The 22,879-nt window shown below is 40.9% G+C and overlaps 1 protein-coding gene across 2 annotated transcripts in view; it reads left to right on the plus strand.

Annotated features, from left to right (window-relative positions):
* The first annotated feature begins 290 nt into the window (after positions 1-290).
* TMEM156 (transmembrane protein 156) overlaps positions 291-22,879 on the plus strand; it is a 29,963-nt gene continuing 7,374 nt past the window's right edge. The window contains exons 1-5 of one of the 2 annotated variants that reach the window (XM_048848559.2): positions 291-487; positions 10,674-10,946; positions 13,533-13,796; positions 16,714-16,824; positions 20,057-20,155. In XM_048848559.2, coding sequence (XP_048704516.1) covers positions 388-487; positions 10,674-10,946; positions 13,533-13,796; positions 16,714-16,824; positions 20,057-20,155 — 847 coding nt within the window. In that variant the 5' untranslated portion in view covers positions 291-387. Of the gene's footprint in view, positions 488-8,934; positions 10,947-13,532; positions 13,797-16,713; positions 16,825-20,056; positions 20,156-22,879 lie in introns of those variants that run through there. The other variant, XM_048848558.2, reaches the window with a different exon arrangement.

Below are 22,879 nucleotides of genomic sequence, written 5' to 3' on the forward strand. Positions count from 1 at the left end.
GTATATTTGAAAATATAGAAAACATCTAAAAATATTTAAATAAATGGTATTCTATTGCTGTTTAACTGTGCAATTTAAAACTGCAATTAATCGCAATTAATTTTTTAAATAGTTTGACGGCCCTGGTTTCTAGGCATGATTTTCCTCTCACTGATACCATTTAATATTTAGTATACTTTCATTGTATTCAGTGGCCTTACTCCTCATTTATGCTAGTGTAAGTAACCAGAGAAACTGGCTCTCTGAAACTCATGTAACAAAACATTAAAAAAAAAGGGGCAAGTCTTGCTAGAAAAAGGAAATGAATAAGAAGTATTTTGCATAAGACCAACACGAAAACAGGAAGGAACTTCCCACCAGTATGCTAGATGAGAGCTCCTCAGTGACATGTGCTTGACTATGAGAAAAGCAGATCTCCTGAAATTATTAATAGCAATAATTATCATGTTCTTTGTAAGTTTGCCTGAATTTTTCAAAACCCATGAAGGTGAGTGATCCGCTTTAAAGAATGAGGGCTCTTCTTTATTTTAAGGTCAGATTGCAATTAAAGAATTCACATGTACTTTCCCAGAGGAGCTGATTGTGATACAATTTTATTACTGATAGTAAACTTAACAAAATGTATATGAAATGTGTCACTTTAATTAGCTTTTTGTTAATTATAGTTAACTGTACATATTAATTATGAAGAATATTTGTCAAACAGTTACATATACCAGAATCAAAAATGTTGTAGGTGTTTTCATTTAATTGATGTTGTACTTCTTGCTTTTGGCAGGGTTTTTCTACAGAAGGTAATTGCTTGTTAGAATTATAACTATTTTGAACTTCTTGCACCCAAAGGCACAAAAATGTTTGTAACATTATTGTATTATACTTTCATTCAAAGAACATGAAAAATAGTTAATCCTGTTGAAGATATGAAAGTATTATGTATGTATGGTGAACTGAAACAAAGAAGTGCAGAATGGGTAGAATGGAGTGAAATCAATCTCTTAATATGAATTCCAAATATAATTTAGTCATAGAGGTCAATACTGAGAGTTGGGAGAAAATGTATGAATAAGACTTATTCATTGGTTTCAGAGTAACAGCCGTGTTAGTCTGTATTCGCAAAAAGAAAAGGAGTACTTGTGGCACCTCAGAGGCTAACCAATTTATTTGAGCATAAGCTTTCGTGAGCTACAGCTCACTTCATCAGATGCATACTGTGGAAAATACGGAAGATGTTTGTTTATATACACACAAATCATGAAAAAATGGGTGTTTATCACTACAAAAGGTTTTCTCTCCCCCCACTCCACTCTCCTGCTGGTAATAGCTTATCTAAAGTGATGACTCTCCTTACAATGTGTATGATAATCAAGGTGGGCCATTTCGAGCACAAATGCAGGGTTTAACAAGAACGTCTGGGGGGGGGGGGGTTAGGAAAACAAGGGGAAATAGGTTACCTTGCATAATGACTTAGCCACTCCCAGTCTCTATTCAAGCCTAAGTTAATTGTATCCAATTTGCAAATGAATTCCAATTCAGCAGTCTCTCGCTGGAGTCTGGATTTGAAGATTTTCTGTTGTAATATCGCAACTTTAATGTCTGTAATCGCGTGACCAGAGAGATTGAAATGTTCTCCGACTGGTTTATGAATGTTATAATTCTTGACATCGGATTTGTGTCCATTTATTCTTTTACGTAGAGACTGTCCAGTTTGACCAATGTACATGGCAGAGGGGCATTGTTGGCACATGATGGCATATATCACATTGGTAGATGTGCAGGTGAATGAGCCTCTGATAGTGTGGCTGATGTTATTAGGCCCTGTGATGGTGTCCCCTGAATAGATATGTGGGCACAGTTGGCAACGGGCTTTGTTGCAAGGATAGGTTCCTGGGTTAGTGGTTCTGTTGTGTGGTATGTGGTTGCTGGTGAGTATTCGCTTCAGGTTGGAGGGCTGTCTGTAGGCAAGGACTGGCCTGTCTCCCAAGATTTGTGAGAGTGTTGGGTCATCCTTCAGGATAGGTTGTAGATCCTTGATATGCGTTGGAGGGGTTTTAGATGGGGGCTGAAGGTGATGGCTAGTGGCGTTCTGTTATTTTCTTTGTTAGGCCTGTCCTGTAGTAGGTGACTTCTGGGGACTCTTCTGGCTCTATCAATCTGTTTCTTCACTTCCGCAGGTGGGTATTGTAGTTGTAAGAATGCTTGATAGAGATCTTGTAGGTGTTTGTCTCTGTCTGAGGGGTTGGAGCAAATGCGGTTGTATCGCAGAGCGTGGCTGTAGACAATGGATCGTGTGGTGTGGTCAGGGTGAAAGCTGGAGGCATGCAGGTAGGAATAGCGGTCCGTAGGTTTCCGGTATAGGATGGTGTTTATGTGACCATCGTTTATTAGCACTGTAGTGTCCAGGAAGTGGATCTCTTGTGTGGACTGGACCAGGCTGAGGTTGATGGTGGGATGGAAATTGTTGAAATCATGGTGGAATTCCTCAAGAGCTTCTTTTCCATGGGTCCAGATGATGAAGATGTCATCAAGATAGCTCAAGTAGAGTAGGGGCGTTAGGGGATCAGAGCTGAGGAAGTGTTGTTCTAAGTCAGCCATAAAAATGTTGGCATACTGTTGGGTCATGCGGGTACCCATAGCAGTGCCGCTGATTTGAAGGTATACATTGTCCCCAAATGTAAAATAGTTATGGGTAAGGACAAAGTCACAAAGTTCAGCCACCAGGTTAGCCGTGACATTATCGGGGATAGTGTTCTTGACGGCTTGTAGTCCATCTTTGTGTGGATGTTGCTGTAGAGGGCTTTTACATCCATAGTGGCCAGGATGGTGTTATCAGGAAGATCACCGATGGATTGTAGTTTCCTCAGGAAGTCAGTGGTGTCTCGAAGGTAGCTGGGAGTGCTGGTAGCATAGGGCCTGAGGAGGGAGTCTACATAGCCAGACAATCCTGCTGTCAGGGTGCCAATGCCTGAGATAATGGGGTGCCCAGGATTTCCAGGTTTATGGATCTTGGGTAGTAGATAGAATATCCCAGGTCGGGGTTCCAGCAGGAGAGTGGGGTGGGTGGAGAGAAAACCTTTTGTAGCGATAAACACCCATTTTTTCATGATTTGTGTGTATAAAAACAAACATCTTCTGTATTTTCCACAGTATGCATCCGATGAAGTGAGCTGTAGCTCACGAAAGCTTATGCTCAAATAAATTGGTTACTCTCTAAGGTGCCACAAGTACTCCTTTTCTTTTTACTTATTCATTGTTATACCTTCATTTAAAAATCCATAGATAGGCTAACATTAAATTATGGGGTTTTTTCTTCTGTATTCCAAAGTAGGACCTTGAGGAGAAAAACATAACAAGAAAAGTGTCCATCTGATAAAGATGGTTCATTTTCCTGAAAGGCTTTATGTTAATTTTTAATGAAAAGTGATATTCAGTAAAAACTCTGAAAGCTTAAAGTGTATGCAAGTTAGGAAAGTTAATTTAATTTGAATTTATATTTTTATTTACCAAGCAAGAATTAAATTGATTCTAACTCAAGCATAAGGATAACAATCTATAGCTTACAAAATGATACTCCTGAGGGAATTCTGTGCCAAAAAATTAAAAATTCTGCACATAATATTTTAAAATTCTCCAAAATTCTGCCAATTTTATCGGTCAATAAATAAATGTGGAGGCTCCAGCATGGCAGTGGGGAGCACAGGCCACTGACTGCACAGAGGTGGGAGATCACCCTGCAGCCCCCACCCCGGGACATGGACTCAGTGGTGAGGCTGCACCCAGCCCTGACACAGAAAAAGGCCCAGACTTGTCCCTCCATGCCAAGCACACAGGCAGGCTCAGCACAGCAGGATCCAAGTATGGAAGGGCTTAGTGTGGGGAGATCCAGGTGTGGGGTGATAAGGGCTCTGTGTGGGACAGTCTGGGTGTAGGCAGCTTGTTGTGGTGGTCTGCATACAGGGCGGGATCTGGATGAATGGGCTTATTGTGGGGTAGGGTTCTGGGTGCAGAGGCAATGGGACTCTGCAGAAGGGGTCCAGGTGAAGGTGGTTAGGGCTCAGCAGAGGGGGCTCTGGGTATGGAGGGCTCAGCAGGGGGTAGGGGTCTGGGTACTGGCTTGGTGGGGCTCAGTGGGGTGGGGGTCTAGGTCTAGTGGGGTGGAGAGCTAGTCTGGGTGGTCCAGGTCCAGGTAGGGGTAGGGTAGGTGGAGGCTCAAGTATGCAGGGGCAATCTGGATGCAGGGGTGGAGTACAAATGCAGGGAGGTGGGGCTCAGCAGGGGTTTCTGGGTTCAGGGGTGCTTTAGATGCAGAGAATGAGGCTTGGTAGGAGTGTGGGTTTGGGTTCAGAGGGCTCAGTGGTGGGGCGGTTCTGGGTGCAGGAGGAGAGGCTTGGTGGGGCCATCTGGATATGAGGTGGGTCCAGATGCATGGGGGTTGGGCAGATGGGGGAGCAGCTCCCGTACAGTGACTCCTCCTCCCCACAGCTGAGGAATGAGGGAGCAGGGAGGAGGGGGTGTGTGGAGCTTCCAGCAGCCAGGAAGGTTTCTGGGGGTGGGTCTGACCCAGCCCTGGCCGCTCCTTGAAGGGAAAGAGGAAGTCCCATCCTTTCCAGCCCTGTTGGGACTAGCAGCTGAGCCTGGCACAGGGTAGGAGCCACCAGCTGGGGAGTCCCCAGCCCCCCTCCCACCCCTGATTTACCTCTCTGCTGGCTGCTCCAGATGCCTGAAACAATGCACCTGCGCTGCTGGGTAGTGGCACATGACCGGTTTTGCGGCTTCGCTTTGTTTGCCCCATCAGAAAGTCACTTTTCTGCAGGGAAGCAAATAAATCTGCGGGACACATGAATTCTACGCATACACAGTGGCACAGAATTTCCCCAGGAATAAAAATGACAAGATCAGTGGGATGCTTTAAGTTTTCAGATATTGTAGAAGGTGTAAACAAAGCTTGCAGATTGCCATACCTAATGTTTTACCTCCATGTAAAAGTGGCGAAAGTGCTAAATAGTAATCAAATTGTTTAACAGATTGCACAAATATACAGTGATGACATAAATGTTATCACAAGAGTACATGTTGACATTACTGTCAGTACCATGTTATTTCTAGTTGATTTTTTCATATATAGTTCCTGTTTAGATAACACCGCATGGTATAACTGATGCAACCTCAAACATTTTGTCATTCTTGTACCTGCTGAATTTTAACTACAGTGCGGTAAAATTCGAAAGCGTGGTTCTGCCTTAAGTTCTGCACTAAGGGTTTCAGAGGACTTAGAGCAAAGCATATGAGAAGCAGAATGCACCGCAACACTCTATCTAGGAATTTTAAAACTAGCTACCCCATGTTATCTGGATGCTTTCTAAACTATGTAACAAATTTTGAATTTATGTAAGAGGGTGTAAAAACACTGGAATTACGAGCCTGGAATACACCATCTTAGAATTTGGCCCTGTATGCGTCCTAAGAGCTGCATGGGCATTGTTAGTTAAAAATCTTCTTTAGGAGACGGCTCTTGTTTTGAGTTTTGTTACAAACCTGAATCATGCAGATGTTTGCTGGGGTTCAGCTGAACTTCTGGTAATTTCAAATTAAGTGTTAAGGTACAGAAATACTCAGTTAAAGCACTCAAACAACCTTAACTTTGCTGTATAGTGATACCCTTGAGGAAGAAGGGGGGAAACAAGAAAAAAAAAGTCTGTGTCTTTAAAATCAGTTTAATCTAATCTGGAACAAGGACTAATATGACCACAAAGACTAATAGGCATCATTCATAATTGTAAGCTATTGTATGACATCACTACATGGCAGAATAAAGGCTGTTTGAGTGCCTTCATTGTGTGTTTCCATATCTTACACATTTGGATTTCTTTTAGTTTAACATTAACTCTGAATTTCCTGGATCTGTATTGCTTGTTTTGATGATAATCACAACATCCAAATAATACATTTATCCTAACTTACTGGTATGTGTTCTCAACCTTGACTCCACCTTAATGTAGTTGTGTGTCTGATACAGTGGAGCCTTGTTTCCTTAACTACAGTATATTTCACTATCTCAAGAAAGCATTATGAATTAAAAGGCATATCCTGTCACCACCCTTTTGTGGAAATGCAAGATCTATAAATAAAGCAGCAATACTGGTGCAGTTCTGCTGCAGAGCAGGGGGTCAGTTAGGTTGTGGACTGGCAGTGCATGAGAGTGGGGGGGCATCAGAGACAGGTGGGGGCACATGTTACAACCTTGCCCAATACCCCACTGTATGGTTACCAGTCTGTTGCAAGTGGACCCCGTTGCTGGGTCCTATGTGCTTCCAAGCTGAATGGATTTTGGTAGAGTCTAGTCATTTGTTTTTGTCCTAAAGAGGATGAAAAGTTGAAATTTAAAAACTTTTCATGGAATGGAAAATCTAAAAAATTTAAATGAACAAATGAATAAACATTTCATTCTGACATTTTAAATCAAAACAAAATATTTCAACACTCCCACAATTGAAATGTTTCATTTTGATTTGTTGAAATTATCCTAAATGCTTCATTTCAACATTAACCTGTGTTTTCTTATGGTGGCACATTGCATTATGAGAGGTGTAGCACAGCAGGGAGTCTGGCCCAAAGGGAGAATAGGGACATCAAGGTCCCAAATATCTCCCACAATGCACCCAGAGTCATGTGACCACACCACTCGGTCAGAGTGAAATCAGCATGTTGCCTTATGGGAGAGATGGTCCTCTAGGGGGCCCAGTCCATAGTAGAGAATAGGGACCAGAACAACAGCTCCAATAAGATAATGCTACATAATATAAAAATAGTTTAATGTTTTGTTGAACTTATTCAAAATGAAACCCAACCCAAAATGATATATTTATTTTCGAGTTTCTTGATGGAAAATTGAAAATTTTCAGCAAAATCAAAGTTTTTCTGAAGAAAATCATTTTGATGGAAAATTCCTGAACAACTCTAAACACAGTCTCAGCAAAGGAACTTCTTAACCACAGAAACTTTACTCGCAAAGCAGAAGAGGGCTACAGATCTTAGAGAACAAAACAAGAGTCCTGAGACACACCCTTTCTTGGTCTGACTTCACTTCTTCTCGGGAATCAAAAGGTTGTCAGTGATTTAAGTTAGGGAGAGTCTCTCCTGCTCTCACTTGCCTGCCAGTCCTTTTTATGTGGTGATGGTTTCTCCCCCTCCTGGCACACAGCAGCTCCTGCTCTTATGTAGGCCTCTGTCTCCCTGCCATGTACTCCACTAGGGACCACCAACTTCCCTCCAATTATGCCCACCCCGGACACTTTTGAGGGAAGTCAATTGTTCCAGGGGGATGGGCTGGTAGTTGAGAAACATACATGATGGCTCTAGTCTTGATGGCTTCTCAGTGATAGGGTTTCAGTGAGGTGTCAAGCCTCTTCCCCCAGTACAGCAGCTGCCTGGAATACATAAGAGGCTGCCTTCAGGTAAGATTAGTAATATGTTCAGCACATAGCACAAAATGGACTTCATAATGTGATACAGACATATCTCACTCTGATATAGCACACTCACTAGCTCCACAAACTACATGGACAGAATACCTATGTAAAAGATGTATAGCAGAAAGTAGCCATTTATAGCTTGAAAACTGGAGTAGTAGGTTTGAGGAGGCTGCACAGGTGCTCAGCATCCTAGCTCCAGGATGGGAAGGAAAATTTAATTTCCTCCCCCTACACATTCTGCACAAAGAATATTTATTAGGAGTTTACTTGGGCAGATAATAAGAATTTGTCTCCAAGGGTCACAGAATCATAGAATCATAGAATATCAGGGTTGGAAGGGACCTCAGGAGGTCATCTAGTCCAACCCCCTGCTTAAAGCAGGACCAATCCCCAACTAAATCATCCCAGCCAGGGCTTTGTCAAGCCTGACCTTAAAAACTTCTAAGGAAAGAGATTCCACCACCTCCCTAAGTAACGCATTCCAGTGTTTCACCACCCTCCTAGTGAAAAAGTTTTTCCTAATATCCAACCTAAACCTCCCCCACTGAAACTTGAGACCATTACTCCTTGTTCTGTCATCTGCTACCACTGAGAACAGTCTAGATCCATCCTCTTTGGAACCTCTTTTCAGGTAGCTGAAAGCAGCTATCAAATCCTCCCTCATTCTTCTCTTCCACAGACTAAACAATCCCAGTTCCCTCAGCCTCTCCTCATAAGTCACGTGTTCCAGTCCCCTAATCATTTTTGTTGCCCTCCACTGGACTCTTTCCAATTTTTCCACATCCTTCTTGTAGTATGGGGCCCAAAACTGGACACAGTACTCCAGATGAGGCCTCATCAATGTCGAATAGAGGGGAACGATCACGTCTCTCGATCTGAATCATAGAATCATAGAATCATAGAATATCAGGATTGGAAGGGACCCCAGAAGGTCATCTAGTCCAACCCCCTGCTCGAAGCAGGACCAATTCCCAGTTAAATCATCCCAGCCAGGGCTTTGTCAAGCCTGACCTTAAAAACCTCTAAGGAAGGAGATTCTACCACCTCCCTAGGTAACGCATTCCAGTGTTTCACCACCCTCTTAGTGAAAAAGTTTTTCCTAATATCCAATCTAAACCTCCCCCACTGCAACTTGAGACCATTACTACTCGTTCTGTCATCTCCTACCATTGAGAACAGTCTAGAGCCATCCTCTTTGGAACCCCCTTTCAGGTAGTTGAAAGCAGCTATCAAATCCCCCCTCATTCTTCTCTTCTGCAGGCTAAACAATCCCAGCTCCCTCAGCCTCTCCTCATAAGTCATGTGTTCCAGACCCCTAATCATTTTTCAGAGTAACAGCCGTGTTAGTCTGTATTCGCAAAAAGAAAAGGAGTACTTGTGGCACCTTAGAGACTAACCAATTTATTTGAGCATGAGCTTTCGTGAGCTCACGAAAGCTCATGCTCAAATAAATTGGTTAGTCTCTAAGGTGCCACAAGTACTCCTTTTCTTTTTGCTAATCATTTTTGTTGCCCTTCGCTGGACTCTCTCCAATTTTTCCACATTTCCTGCTGGCAATGCACCTACTTACACATCCCAAAATGCCATTAGCCTTCTTGGCAACAAGGGCACACTGCTGACTCATATCCAGCTTCTCGTCCACTGTAACCCCTAAGTCCTTTTCTGCAGAACTGCTGCTGAGCCATTCGGTCCCGGTGCATGGGATTCTTCAGTAACTGTGCAAATGAGGAGAGATCATGGACATTTAGAAGAAAACCTTCAACTTGCCTAAGGGAAGGATCAGACCCTAAATTTTATATTTTTAAATGTTCTTTATAGTATTAAAACAAATCATTGTCTTATATTTTATGTGCATAATATGGTATTTTAGAAATCACTGCAGTTTTTGTTTTTATGGAATATTTATTACTCGCCAATCTACTGTCACTAAAGAAGAGAAGGTAATTGACTTTGCATTTACTGTAGGATGTCGTTTCTTTATCCTGTCTGAAATTTTTCACTAAATTGATTCTGAGGCTAGTCCCCCTGGATGCTAGCACAGATGGCCTATTGCAACTGTCAGGCTACAATGAATGTTGGGCAAGTTAAGGGATGTATTTTCATCTCTATACATGAGAATTTATGACCATATAACTCCCATTAGTGCTAGTGGGAGTTAGGTACTTAAAACCCTATTTCATGAAGATGAAAGTATATATCTAAATTGGAAGGTGAGTTACTGTAGTGTGGGTTCCTACATCATGAGCAGAAACAGAGTGTTATTTGCTTGTTTTACAAGTTGGTGTTAGGTACCAGCATTTTTTGCTCTTTAATTATTTTCAGATTTTAAAAAATATTTTAAGACAAGTACAAGTTCAAATATAAAAGAGTGCTGTACAAAAAAGCCTTAATGGTTACTTACTGTGAGTAGGAAAAAATAAGAGATTCATCCTCCTCCTTAATAATAAATAATAGAGTATCCTTGTATCACTTGTCCAAGTTGAATCAAGGCACACTAGCTAAAACCAAAGAATACCAAAAAGAAGGAAGTGAAATAGGAGATAAAATTGGTGGATGATTTTTGTGTTAGAGTACACAAAACTGTAGTGTGGAGGTTTCAGGTATACCTTATATAATCCTGCTTTATGATAGCATTATCTTTGGAGACAGGTTTAAATTTGACTACAGCTGTTCTCCAATATAATCACAATGACTTATTGTAACCAGGCTTATTACTTATGTAACTTATTGCAGGCTGCCCCTCTGAAGTAATTGAAGAGACCCAGACCTGTTCTTACTCCACAGTTCTGGTATCTCCTTCTGCTGTCTCCATCCCGCTCCCATTTATTTTATTGTAACCATGTAGGTTTCTGAGCAAACTTCTCCTCTGAAAGTGTTAAGGGCTTCATCTTTTTTCAAACAGGATCAGATCCTAAGAGCTTTGGAAGAGGAATGTGTCCAGATACAATTATGAGTGCAGGTTACCGTTAGAAGAGATTTAGTATTATTGAGCAATAAAATCCAGCCTGTACAATGTGAGAGGCTTTCTTCTTTCATGCTCTCCCATTATACAATATGTTCAATATGCTGCCAGAATGTGGGAGATGTTTCACAGTAATATGGTGAAAGGATATCTATCTTTATGCTTAGATGTACATATTTTACTATGTGCTTCCAATATGACCATTCTTACAATATATAACTATCTTTCTTTTTGTTTTACAGCAAGCACTGTAATTATATCATGCATGGATGCTTGTTCATTTAATAACATCACCTTTCCACTCTGTGCTTTTAACAATTCTTCTGAAAGCTTCCTGCAACAAGGAAGTAAAAAACAGACTATTTTTTTGAAGGTCTTTATAAATTACTCTGATTTTCAAAATACTCCAAGTATTTGCCAAGTCTCCAGGAGTGAACTGCAACCATGTATTTTAAACTCAGCCTGTGAATCCAAGAATGATATGAATGTTGTTCACCAGGAATCAAGATCAGAAGGTAAAGAAAGTGAACAAGGGAAAAGAAGTGCTTAGTTTAGAGGTAGTTAATTACTTGCATATATGATTTATTCATTTTTTGTCAGTTAAACCATCATGAAAATGTAATAAGCTTTATACTGATTCCTTAATCATAAACTCTTGGAAAACTCTGTGAATATAGCTTCTTGGCCTTGGCAGCTTATTTTTGCATTGCTACAAAGTGCATAATTAATGACAAATTCTGCCCTCAGATACATAGGCAGTGTCGTGAGTGCAGAATTTATATTTAGAGCTAAATGCTGCCTTCTTCTATGTTGTGGCCTCATCAAAAGTCTATTGAAGTCAAAAGGAGTCTTTCCATTGACTTCCATGGGCTTTGTGTCAGGCCCTTGGTGCAGAAATGTGAAGTTATGAGAAAGAGTATAGAGATCCACTTTTCCTCCCTCTATTCCACCCTCTATTTCCTCCCTCTATTCCAGCAGCGAGCCAGAATACAGCCACATGTCCTTAACTTATACCATGATTTGTTTCTAAAAGTTTGCACCTGTCCATCCTTCCCATCTTTGTGCATTCTATTTAAATCCTTAATTTGCCCCGAAAGGGCATCCTGTCATCAGTTTTCATGCAGAACTCCTTATTGATTTCAATGTGGAGCTCTACTATGGAATATAATTAATCAAAAGATTAACTATAGATTATAGTTTTCCTGTGGTGAAAGGGAATATTGAGAGAAAATATCTGAAGAATGGCTTTGAAGACAGGTAATAAATAAATAATAAAACAAATAATGATTAACAAGTGTAGATTGTGGTTAGTTCTATGCAAGTGCATGGGTACCAGACAGCTAAAAGAATCAGTGTCCATGTTTGCAATATTGAGGGTGCATAGTTCCAGAGTGGCATTGGATGATTCAAGTAGGACAAGACTGAAAAGGTCCTAGCCTCTTTCCAGCCACGCAGGGCAGAGCAGGGAAGTCAGAATCTACACCTTTTCAGAGAGGGTCTCATCCTCTCTCTGGCATTCACTCCTTCAGTGCTTCTGGAGACATTCTGGATTTTGCCCTCTCAGCATGGGCTCTGCCTACTGTGACAAAGTTGGAATGTTCTGTAATATTTTTATGAATCCTAGGCATGCCTCAGTTTCCCTCAGTATGTTGCATTGCTATCCAGTGGATGCAAAAGTGTTAACACTGCTCCTGGAACAGTGCAGTAGGTGTGTGTGTGTTTGTCACCTTGCTGTCTGGAGGGAATGAATATAGTCATTAAAGAACTGGCTCAAACTGACCCAGATCAATTGAGGGTCCAGCAAGACAGAGAGATGTCCCAGTCAACATCTAACAGCAGGAAACCCCAGCAGGCAGAACTTGGGAAATGAGCTGGAGAACAAGATGCAGGTGACTGGATGAAGGGGGCTTTTTGGAGGGACTCAGGAGCCCAGACTGGGAGAAACTAGAGGGGACAAGAGAGGGATCCAGAAATGGAGTCCATCACAGCTTCACTGGCTCATCATGGCACTCCTATGACCAAGATTGGACTATGGCTTAATTTCTGCCTTTCTGTGCTGATCTAAGGACTTTCAGATTTTGTGTACCAGGTGACTAATAAATGGGTACCTTGTTTTGAAAAGGCTGCCTGTGTCACTGCAAACACTCACTGAAAGAACTGCACCCTGAAAGGGTACTGTACAAGCCTCCTGTAGGACCCTGGCTTGGCTGGATTCATTACAGGGAGCTATGGAGAGACAGGGATTCTGGTGCTGATGGCTCAGTCTTGGAGTCATGGGCCTTCCCCTGTGGAACTGTGTGGGTCCTGGGGGCCTGGCCCACTAAAGGGGTCACTCCCAGGAGATTAGTTACAGGCTGGAGTATAGACCAGACTTTGTGACTCTTTGACACCTGCAAAAACAAGAACAGGATCCTGAATGAGCAAGTGCCCAAGTCTATGATGTTGTTGCTGTTGTTATTTTCAAACTGCATTCATAAAAATGAATCCTCTAGCTTTTACAAATTAGTTCCCTGTACAGATTTGGAGAATAACCAAATAAGAAGTACATGGGACAAATTCTGCTCTTATATTCGCTTGTGCAACCGTATTGATTTTGACAGAGTTATGTGGATGTTACTGAGGGGACAACTTGTTCTATGTTGTTGACATAGACATGATGGAAGCCCCATAGCTTGAATCACTTAAAATTGGACTGGGCAAAGCTCTGGAAAATATTCTGAAATGGCAAAGAGATGGGTTAGATGACCTAATAGGTCATGCCCAGCTCAAACCTCTATAATTTTCACATGTTCTTTTTTTTTAATTTAGCGTTGGTTTGTGTTATCTCTGACAATGACAGATTCCAAAAAAACTTTTGCAGCTGGTAAATGAAGTCACTAACAGTTACAAGGAAAACACATTTTGTATAGCAAAATCAATAGAGCTTAGATTCATTCTGAAGGCTTATTACATATATTATTGTCCATTTTACTAAGTATTCAGTAATGATGAGTCTTGCCATCTATTTATAGGAATGGGGTTTAGTAGTGAGTTATGGTACTTTTATTTTGTAAGTACAATGTGCTACATAGCAGATCTTAATGTTTTTTATTTATTTGTAGTTCCAGAAGTGACAGGATCATTAGAAATGAAAGCAAAAAATTTTATTTCTTTCCATAAACATTTCAATTTCACTGTGGGTTATGTGAATGAAGAAAGCGAGGAATACAACACTTACTATATACTGGAAATCCACATTAGAAATTCTACAACCAGAAGAGGAAACACTACAGAAGAAAATATAAATCACTTATGTATAGCAGCAATGATGGAAGACCAAAATGGCTGTATAAATATTTCACTGCAACTACAGACTTATGTGAAAAGTAAGTTATGAAAAGGGAATCAGAGGGCAAATCAAACATGGAACTAATATGAATCTTACACTAAGGAAGGAAAACTTCCAATAGGCAACCTTAAGCATTTCCAATAGGCAACCATATGCAACTCTTTGAAAGTATCCACCCCAAAATTGAGTGCAATTTTGATTTCTTGAAAGGCCATGGTCAGAATGGTCTTTAGATAGTACCTTAAGGTAGATTTGCTGTATATTTTTGGAAACAAACCAAGAACACTAACATCTGTGCCTTTGATTAACATTTTTTTGGCTTATAGTTCAGAGATTGATTGAATTTGTGTTTAACAAGAATTGATTTTTCTTATTTTTATTAGTTTATTCTGCCAAAGTTTTTGGCACAGTTCTGCTCCCTTTGAAGTTAATGGCAAAATTCCTGTTGACTTGAATGGGAAAAAGGTCAGGCTGCAATGTCAGTGTCATGATGCAATGTTTCGCTTATATTCTAAGTCCAGTATGCTTCAGGGAGAAGTCTTAGTCCAGTTAGTGAAGACAGTCTCCTTGCAAAGACAATCTTTTCCTAGAGGATAGCCTGTCAACTCTTTAAATTTCTTCTTGTGCTGCATAGGCCTTTTAAGAGTCTTTTCTGTCTGATTATCTGTCACACTCAATGCCAGAGAACATTTGCCATTGGGAAATTGGTGAACTCAAGTATTGTTTATTATTTATTAATGTATTGAAAATTCTAGATTTTTAAGTTGGCTGTGTCTTCACTAGGGAAAAAGAGGTGTGTTCTTCACTTAAATTAACTAACTCAAATTAACTAAGTTGAGGTAAAATCCTAGTGAAGATAAGGCAGTCTGCAGTTTTCACACAATTAAGCAGGTTGAGTTGAAGTCTAGGCTGCCTCATAGTCTTTCACTCGATCTACTAACTTGTGTTAAAGCTACAATCTGTTAGGTCGTAAGTAGAACTTTACCTCAAGTTAATTAACTCAACTTGAGAACATTTTTTCCCCTTAAGAAGACAAATTCTAAAGTTTGGGAGGTGTTCAGAGCATCAAGGAAATAAAAATCAATAAATATAGGGTAGCCAGGTGGGGAAGAGCCATAAAATCTGGCCTGTGGAAGGGGAAGGCATAGGTAACTGCATAAGGCTGCCTCTCAGGAGCAGCTTATCCATGAGAATTGGGAGCTACCAAATGGAACCATCTTGTTACTTACTGGGTTCCTCTGTGGTTTCTCAGCTGTAGCTGAGTAGGAGACCCAGAAGGAGTTAATACAGCTCTAAACTATATTAGCTACTGAACAGATTTCCACATGGAACTCCGGTGGGTTTCTGCAGCAGATATTTCCACAGAGAACAGCCTCCCGCCGATGCTTTCCCTGTCTCCAAGATGCTTTCTCTCAATAGAACCCTAATAGATGGGATTCCCCAGGAGGTGGTCTTGGAAGTGGCACTCCTCTCCCTTTTTGCAGAAGCAAGAAGACTTCCATAAGCACCATGTTCCTCCTTCTCACGCATATGCAGTCGAACTGTCTGGTTGTGGACACAAGAACAGGTGTATGTTGTACACTGGGCATGTTCCTTCTATTTCCCATCAAAACATATACCACTTTTTTGTTTATATAACACCTCCTTATATGTAGATGTTGACTTTTGCAGCATCTTCTCATTGGCAGGGTCACATATAATTTACAAAAAGAAAAGGAGTACTTGTGGCACCTTAGAGACTAACCAATTTATTTGAGCATGAGCTTTCGTGAGCCACAGCTCACTTCATCAGATGTGTACCGTGGAAACTGCAGCAGACTTTATATACACACAGAGAATATGAAACAATACCTCCTCCCACCCCACTGTCCTGCTGGTAATAGCTGGTAACAGTCTCTACGTAAAAGAATAAATGGACACAAATCAGATGTCAAGAATTCTAACATTCATAAACCAGTCGGAGAACACTTCAATCTCTCTGGTCACGCAATCACAGACATGAAGGTCGCTATCTTAAAACAAAAAAACTTCAAATCCAGACTCCAGCGAGAAACTGCTGAATTGGAATTCATTTGCAAATTGGATACTATTAATTTAGGCTTAAATAGAGACTGGGAGTGGCTAAGTCATTATGCAAGGTAGCCTGTTTCCTCTTGTTTTTTCCTACCCCCCCCCCCCCCCAGATATTCTGGTTTAACTTGGATTTAAACTTGGAGAGTGGTCGGTTTAGATGAGCTATTACCAGCAGGAGAGTGAGTTTGTGTGTGTATGGGGGTGGGGGGGAAGTGAGAAAACCTGGATCTATGCAGGAAATAGCCCGACTTGATTATGTAAAGAGTTGTCACTTTGGATGGGCTAGCACCAGCAGGAGAGTGAATTTGTGTGGGGGGGTGGAGGGTGAGAAAACCTGGATTTGTGCTGGAAATGGCCCACCTGTTGATCACTTTAGATAAGCTATTACCAGCAGGACAGTGGGGTGGGAGGAGGTATTGTTTCATATTCTCTGTGTGTATATAAAGTCTGCTGCAGTTTCCACGGTATACATCTGATGAAGTGAGCTGTGGCTCACGAAAGCTCATGCTCAAATAAATTGGTTAGTCTCTAAGGTGCCACAAGTACTCCTTTTCTTTTTGCGAATACAGACTAACACGGCTGTTCCTCTGAAACATATAATTTACACAACTTCAATGAGTTGTTAATTCACATATTTTACTTAACTATCTCAGACATGCACTGTGGTACATCCAGATGAAGATGAAACTTAATTCCAAACAATCCTACTGCTTCTGAACAGAAGGGGAGGGAAGAGAGAGGCAAAGGTGTTTTGTCTTTTCTTTTATATTTGTAAGCCACTGAGATACCCTGGTGATGGGCATGGTATAACTATCTAGATAAAATGATGGATTACAGAAAATTGCTTTATTTTATCTCTTCTCCATTTTATTTTAAAACAGATCCAATGTGTATGCTGAAGATCATTTGGCTTGTTCTGATTCCATTTGTTTTTGTGCTTGCCGTCATTATTGTTGCCTACAAAGTATTCCAAGAAAATAAAAAACACATCAGTAAGTAATGAAGCTATGTAAATTTAAATTCCTATAATTTTTAAAAAGTACATTCAGCTTTGCAATAGGCCACACCCTTATTTATTAAAGCAGTTTAAAGAATTATGTTTTAGTTGCAATACACGATACAATAATTGCAGATGGGGGATTGGAAGATTTAGCAGATTGATAATGTAATCTTTCCCAACTGGATCATAGGTTCAAATCCAGCAAAGGCTGGCAGTGACTGAAATATGTTAACAACTGAGAAATGCCTGGTGGTCTATGTAAAATGAGCTGATGGTTTCAGTCCAGTTCTTGGAGATAGGAAACCACAATTAATGCCCTTGTTGAGTGTCTCAACAGAAGAGCCAAAGACTGAATAGGCATAGAAACTGAAATATCCTCTTGCTCCTAACGATGATCCCTGCAGGTTAGGATTGAGACAAATTAGGTAGATGTGATGAAGCATTCACAGCAGCTGCCTGTTCTGAAGACTGATAATCCAAATTCAGTTCTGGTTCAGTGACCCAGAGGTCAACTGTGTTGCACTTGCACTGTAGCTGAATTTGGACCAGATGGCACTTGGTTTCAGTGCTGTTAATTCAGCACCTTGTATGCATTTTGAGTATTTTAAAAAGCATTTACTGTGCTATAGAAGAGTTTGTCTTGAGTTCAAAGACCAAAATAATTTTCTAAACAGTATCTTCAACACTATGGGCTAAATTCTGGCTGCTCCAGGTGAGATTAGTTAGGGTAGAGGCTACACAGGGAACTACCTCCAGCCTAGTAACCCAGCACTCCATTGAGAACTAGACTTCTGGGCAACTGACATAATGCCTGCACCCAACAACACTCTTCTGTACTGAAAGAGTGTGGCCAGCTGGCCTTTAATACAAGCAGGTCTCTGATTTCTTTGTGACTACCAGAACTCTGAGACCAGTAGGTGCGGAGGGGCGAACGTACTGCTCCTTTCACCAGCATATAAGGAGTGTTAGTAAGCTAGCTCCCACCACACAGTGCTCACTCAGGCATCTGCCCAAAGCAGCCAGGATGCCTCCGAGCACTAGCACTCAGTTGTTTTAGCTTTGTTCTCTCCCAGTGCTCCAGAACTGAGCAACGCCAGAAGTTTTCATTACTCATATGGCTAAAATGATATCACATATGTGCCTTTAGTCATCCTAACTCTGGGCACAATGAGCCATTTCTGTAATAAAGGTACACTATAGGATTCTGGCTTTAATCATAATTGGTCAAGAGGAAGAAAACTAAATGCATGGAAAATTTTTCTATTTAAAGGTGAACTGAAAGATTATTTAAATGAATAAGCACTAGAGTTGTCTAAGATCCTAAATCTGAAGCAAAATACATAGATTACAAATAAAAAAAAATATATTTTACACTATATCATTAGAAAATTATTTTATCTTTTTATTTCTTGCCAGAACCTGAGTCAGAGTTTTTTTCCCTTCTTTTTTTAAAATACAAAAAACAAAACAACCCCCCCCAAACAAAACAAAACAAAAACCAACAACACATAGCCCTGAACTCGTGTCCTAGCAGGTAAACTAAAACTATTATATCTTGTAGTTTAATATTAAAAATATTTTAATAGAAATTTTAAGATTACCTGTGCATTTTAAGGATTTAAGAGTAAGATTTTATAGCCTTTGGATCATAACCTGTGATTGTAATGCATACATTTCTAAGGTAATTAAACAATTTTTTGTATTTATTTTTAAACAACTCAGTCCATCTTTAATTGAGTTTCTCAGAATTTTCAAGAACATAATCAGTGAAGAAAAATATTATTTAAATTTTCAAGCTTCTAAGCTTCCAATTAATGATTTGATTCCAGAATTATAATTTCCATTAATTGATAATTATTTTAATTAGTTAAATGTAGAATGTTATATTTCATAAAAGCCCACATTAAAAGAATGTTAAGGTTGCAAAGTCAACCACACAAAGGTTAGAAAATGCCAGAATTAAGTTTGCCTCTCCAATCTGAATTACACCCCTTTGTGCATATGCAGTGTGATGCAGTCTTTAATTACGTACTAGATGACTGGTGCCCCCGCAAGACACGTGACCTTCCCACCCCATGTTATCTGGGGGTGGAGGGGCTTTGTACTCCCGCTGCGCCGGCTCTCCCCGGCATGTTCAGCTGCTCGCAGCCAGACCCCAGAGTCACTCCCAGATGCTGGCTGGTGCAGCACAGCAGTTGCCTGGGAGAGTGCATGGTTGCAGTGGCAGCAGGCTGCCTCCCTCCTGGGCTTGGCTTGCTGGACAGCATCTGAGAGGGTCGGGGCCACCCCCACCCCTGCATGCTCAGTCGGCTCCTGTCCCCAGAAGCTGAGCCTGGGCACGGAGGGGTGGCAGCGGCAGCCTGTTCCTTGCCCAGGCTTGACTTCTGGGGACAGGAGCGGGGGGCAAAGGGTGGGCCCTCCGACACATTTGGCCACTGTTCCCAGAAGCAGAGCCTGGGTGGGGGGCAGCCTGCTGCTGCCGCAGCCAGGTGCACTCCCAGTCTGCCACTGTGCTGCACCAGGCAGTGTCCCAGGCACCCTGGTTGTTCCTCACCATAATATTTAAGTGTCACAAATATAACAGAATTTATCTTCAAGGTGAGATATGAGATATAGGGGAGAATGATTGCTAAGATCAGGGGTTGGATCCAAAAGGTGGTCAAGGCTAGTTCTGTCCAGTTCTCTCTTTCCATTTCCCCCGGGAGGGTGTGTGTGGTTCCTTCGCCATGTGGTGCTCTCACAGAAGGGGACAGGTTGCTGGGTCCATGAGGAGGGAATGTTAGGAGGAAGCTCAGCCTGACTCCTCCTCTTCTGCTCCCAGACTGACTGACTGCCCCCAGAACTCGCAGTGACCAGTATGTGATGCTTCTACTTCAGCAGTGATTTGGGCCTTCAGTTAACATTCAGTTAATATTTTGGCAGGCTGCCAAAGTTATCCTGAGGTACATAAGTGTCTGAAAGGAAAAAATCATTTTCAAAATCCTAACTTGAATGGAATTTCATTGGACAATGAAAAATCTGGCACCAAGATTTTCTCTTGGCCCAATTTCCCAGTCTTACTGTAAACAATGGAGGTGCTAAAGCAACTTAAAAGAAGTCACAAGGCTCTTTTATAATGGAAAGTGTTAGGCAACCTAAATATAGGGGTTGCTATGAGCTCCCCGGTGACGAGTGATATATATGTAACGATACAGCTGAAGATAAACTATTTTTGTTTTAATCAGATAGCAAATATAGAGCAACAGCAACTTCTGTTATCCAACAAAGAGACAGCAAATGGTCAAAAGAATCTACACCTACTAATATTACTCAGCTCCTTTCAGGTGAGTAATATATAAGCAAAATAAAAACCTAACGAATTCTGAAACAGAGAGGGGGCCAAGAAAGACCTTCTAAGACATCCTGTCTTAATCCCTATATTTTGTAGCATTCTCACTACATCTTTCACAATGTCTCTTCTGGCCTGCTCTAGGACCTCAGCAACGATGGTACTGTGAACACCTCTATTGTTAATCTTCTCCATTACTCAGCTATGCTCATTGAAGTCAATGGGATTTTTGCTGTTGGCTTCAAAGAAAGCAGGAGGAACATAGCCATAGTTAAGCATGTTTTCCTAATATGTAATCTAAACACTTCTTTCCTTTGTTTTAAACCTTTTTTCCTTGTTCTGACATCTCCTGAGACTGTGAATAACTCCCTTTATGTATTTTGTTTAACTTGTACAGTTTAACAGACTCTAATAATATCCCTCCTAAATCACCTCTTTCTTAGATGATAAATATTTAGCTAGCTCAGGTTCCTCATATATTCTAATCCTAGTATGTTGCCCCATCATTTATTTTTTCTAGATTTTGTATCTGAAACCATGGGTAACTGAAATACACATTTGTTTTACATGTTATCATTCTATGTATAAATCTAAAAAGACCATAACTTTGTTTAACAACTGCGTTGCACTGAGTCCTCTTATTTAGGCCCAGATCCTCAGATTTCATTGAGAGTTAGGTACCTAAATATCTTTGAGGTTCTGGACCTTACTTCTGAGTATCTGAGTATCTTACTTCTGCCCACAGATCTTTCGTGGATTTGCTGCTTTCTAATTAGCAGCCTCCAATTTGTATTTTTGCTGTTTATTTCCTATACCTGTATTATTGTTCAGTGTTTGTACAGCGCCTAACACAATAGGATCCTGGTCTAGGACTGGGTTCCTAGATGCTATGATAATACAAATAATTATAATAGCTATCAGTATTGCCTTGCATTTGTTAGCATTGAATTGCAAGCCTGTTTGGTCAAAAGCAGGAGATGACTTAAGGTTGGGTAACCGTTCCCTCCTATGCAGGGAGTTGGTTTGGGGGAAGGGAATAACACAGCCCTGACTCACCTAATGTACAGGAGCTATTTCAGGGACAGCAATGCAGGAATTTGTTCTTGCATGAAAGCAGATTGAGAAGATGAGAAGACATAATCAGTTTGGGAGAATGCCCTCACATGCCCGGGCCTGCAAAGAGGCAAAAGGGATGGGGAAAGGGGCACTATAACCACTTTGTTACCAATAGTGCTGTCACAGCAGTTTAAGGAGTTTGTGTATTATGACTGGCACCTTAGAGCTCACGAAAGCTTATGCTCAAATAAATTGGTTAGTCTCTAAGGTGCCACAAGTACTCCTTTTCTTTTTGCGAATACAGACTAACATGGCTGTTACTCTGAAACCTGTATTATGACTGTGATGTTAGCACTGAAAGCTAGAGTCACAAGCCTCTAGTGTTTGTAATGAAATCCGGCAGAAAGAAATCAATGTGAATGGGCAGGCCAGATATATAACCTTGCTACAAGAAATTAAAAAGCAACTGTATGGCAGGCCTAGTGTGGATTCTCTACAAAGAGAGGAAGTCATCTTTATAAAAGCAGAACTTGTGTCATCCCTTGACTGACAAGCACTCTATTCTCAGCTCAGAACAAATTAAATGGGCTAGCGAACAAATGAATCCCCATGTCATGTGGAAATAACTCTGGGTCAAATCCTGCAGCCTTCTGAAGCACCATAGAAGGCCTTACATTGGTGTGACTTACTGTGAGGCATATCCGAGGCATGGAAAGGCCACACAGGGTGACTTTACTCTTCTTTTGTGCCATTGTACTGGAGTTCGGGGCATACCTGTAAAATGTCCCTCAAGTCACATGAAGGCATACAGTTTAGTTCCAAAGTTACCTCCTTCCAACACAAAGTTGGCATTCACTCACTTTTATTGTTGAAAATTATTTATATCAGAAAAAAAGAACTGTGAAACTGAGGTTATAGAAAGACTTACGTATGCTAAGGACTTACGTATGCTGCCAAGACTTTTAAATTTCCTGCATCAATAATTTTGTTGTGTTCCTCATTTTCGGTCCCTTGTCACATATTCCATCCCACATCAGGGCCTTGGCAGATAAGGTATTGTGGCCTGAGGCTCCATGACTCTGCAAGCTCCTCTTGACTAAAGCCCACATTAAAGGATAGATTCAAAACGATAGTAGCAACTTGAAATGGCTGTGCTGGTTTTCCGAAGCCTGGTGAAGGGGGAGGATTCCATTCCTTCCCTCTGCGCAGAACCCATTGATATGGCTTTGGGCAGGAATCAGTATTTGACCTTCTTAGTGTACATTATTAGCAACCCAGGGAGACTCTGGTGCATGGCTCAACTCACTGCAGGGTTGAGTTGGTAACCAACATACTAAACTGAGGAGATTATTCAACTTGGTCAAAATATCTTTGCTGGAAGAAAGGAAAGAATTGTCCTGGGCTCAGAGTATTATTGATATTACTAGAAGAGCCGTACTGTTTAATAAATTCCATGTAATTTGATTTCCTTATCTTTTTATTGATTAACACAAACCAGGAGTCCTCTGAAATAACTGTAAATGGCAAAAAAAAAATTACAAAGTCAACAAATGGGAAAATAGTTTTTAAACTGTCTAGACTTGGGCACCTCGCTGATCATTCAACATATTAGCAATATCCTTGTCTTGCCAATTTCTTCAGCAGTTTCAAGAGTCTCAATAAT

The sequence above is a fragment of the Caretta caretta genome, chromosome 4 (assembly GCF_965140235.1).
Source record: "Caretta caretta isolate rCarCar2 chromosome 4, rCarCar1.hap1, whole genome shotgun sequence".
NCBI lineage: Eukaryota > Metazoa > Chordata > Testudines > Cheloniidae > Caretta > Caretta caretta.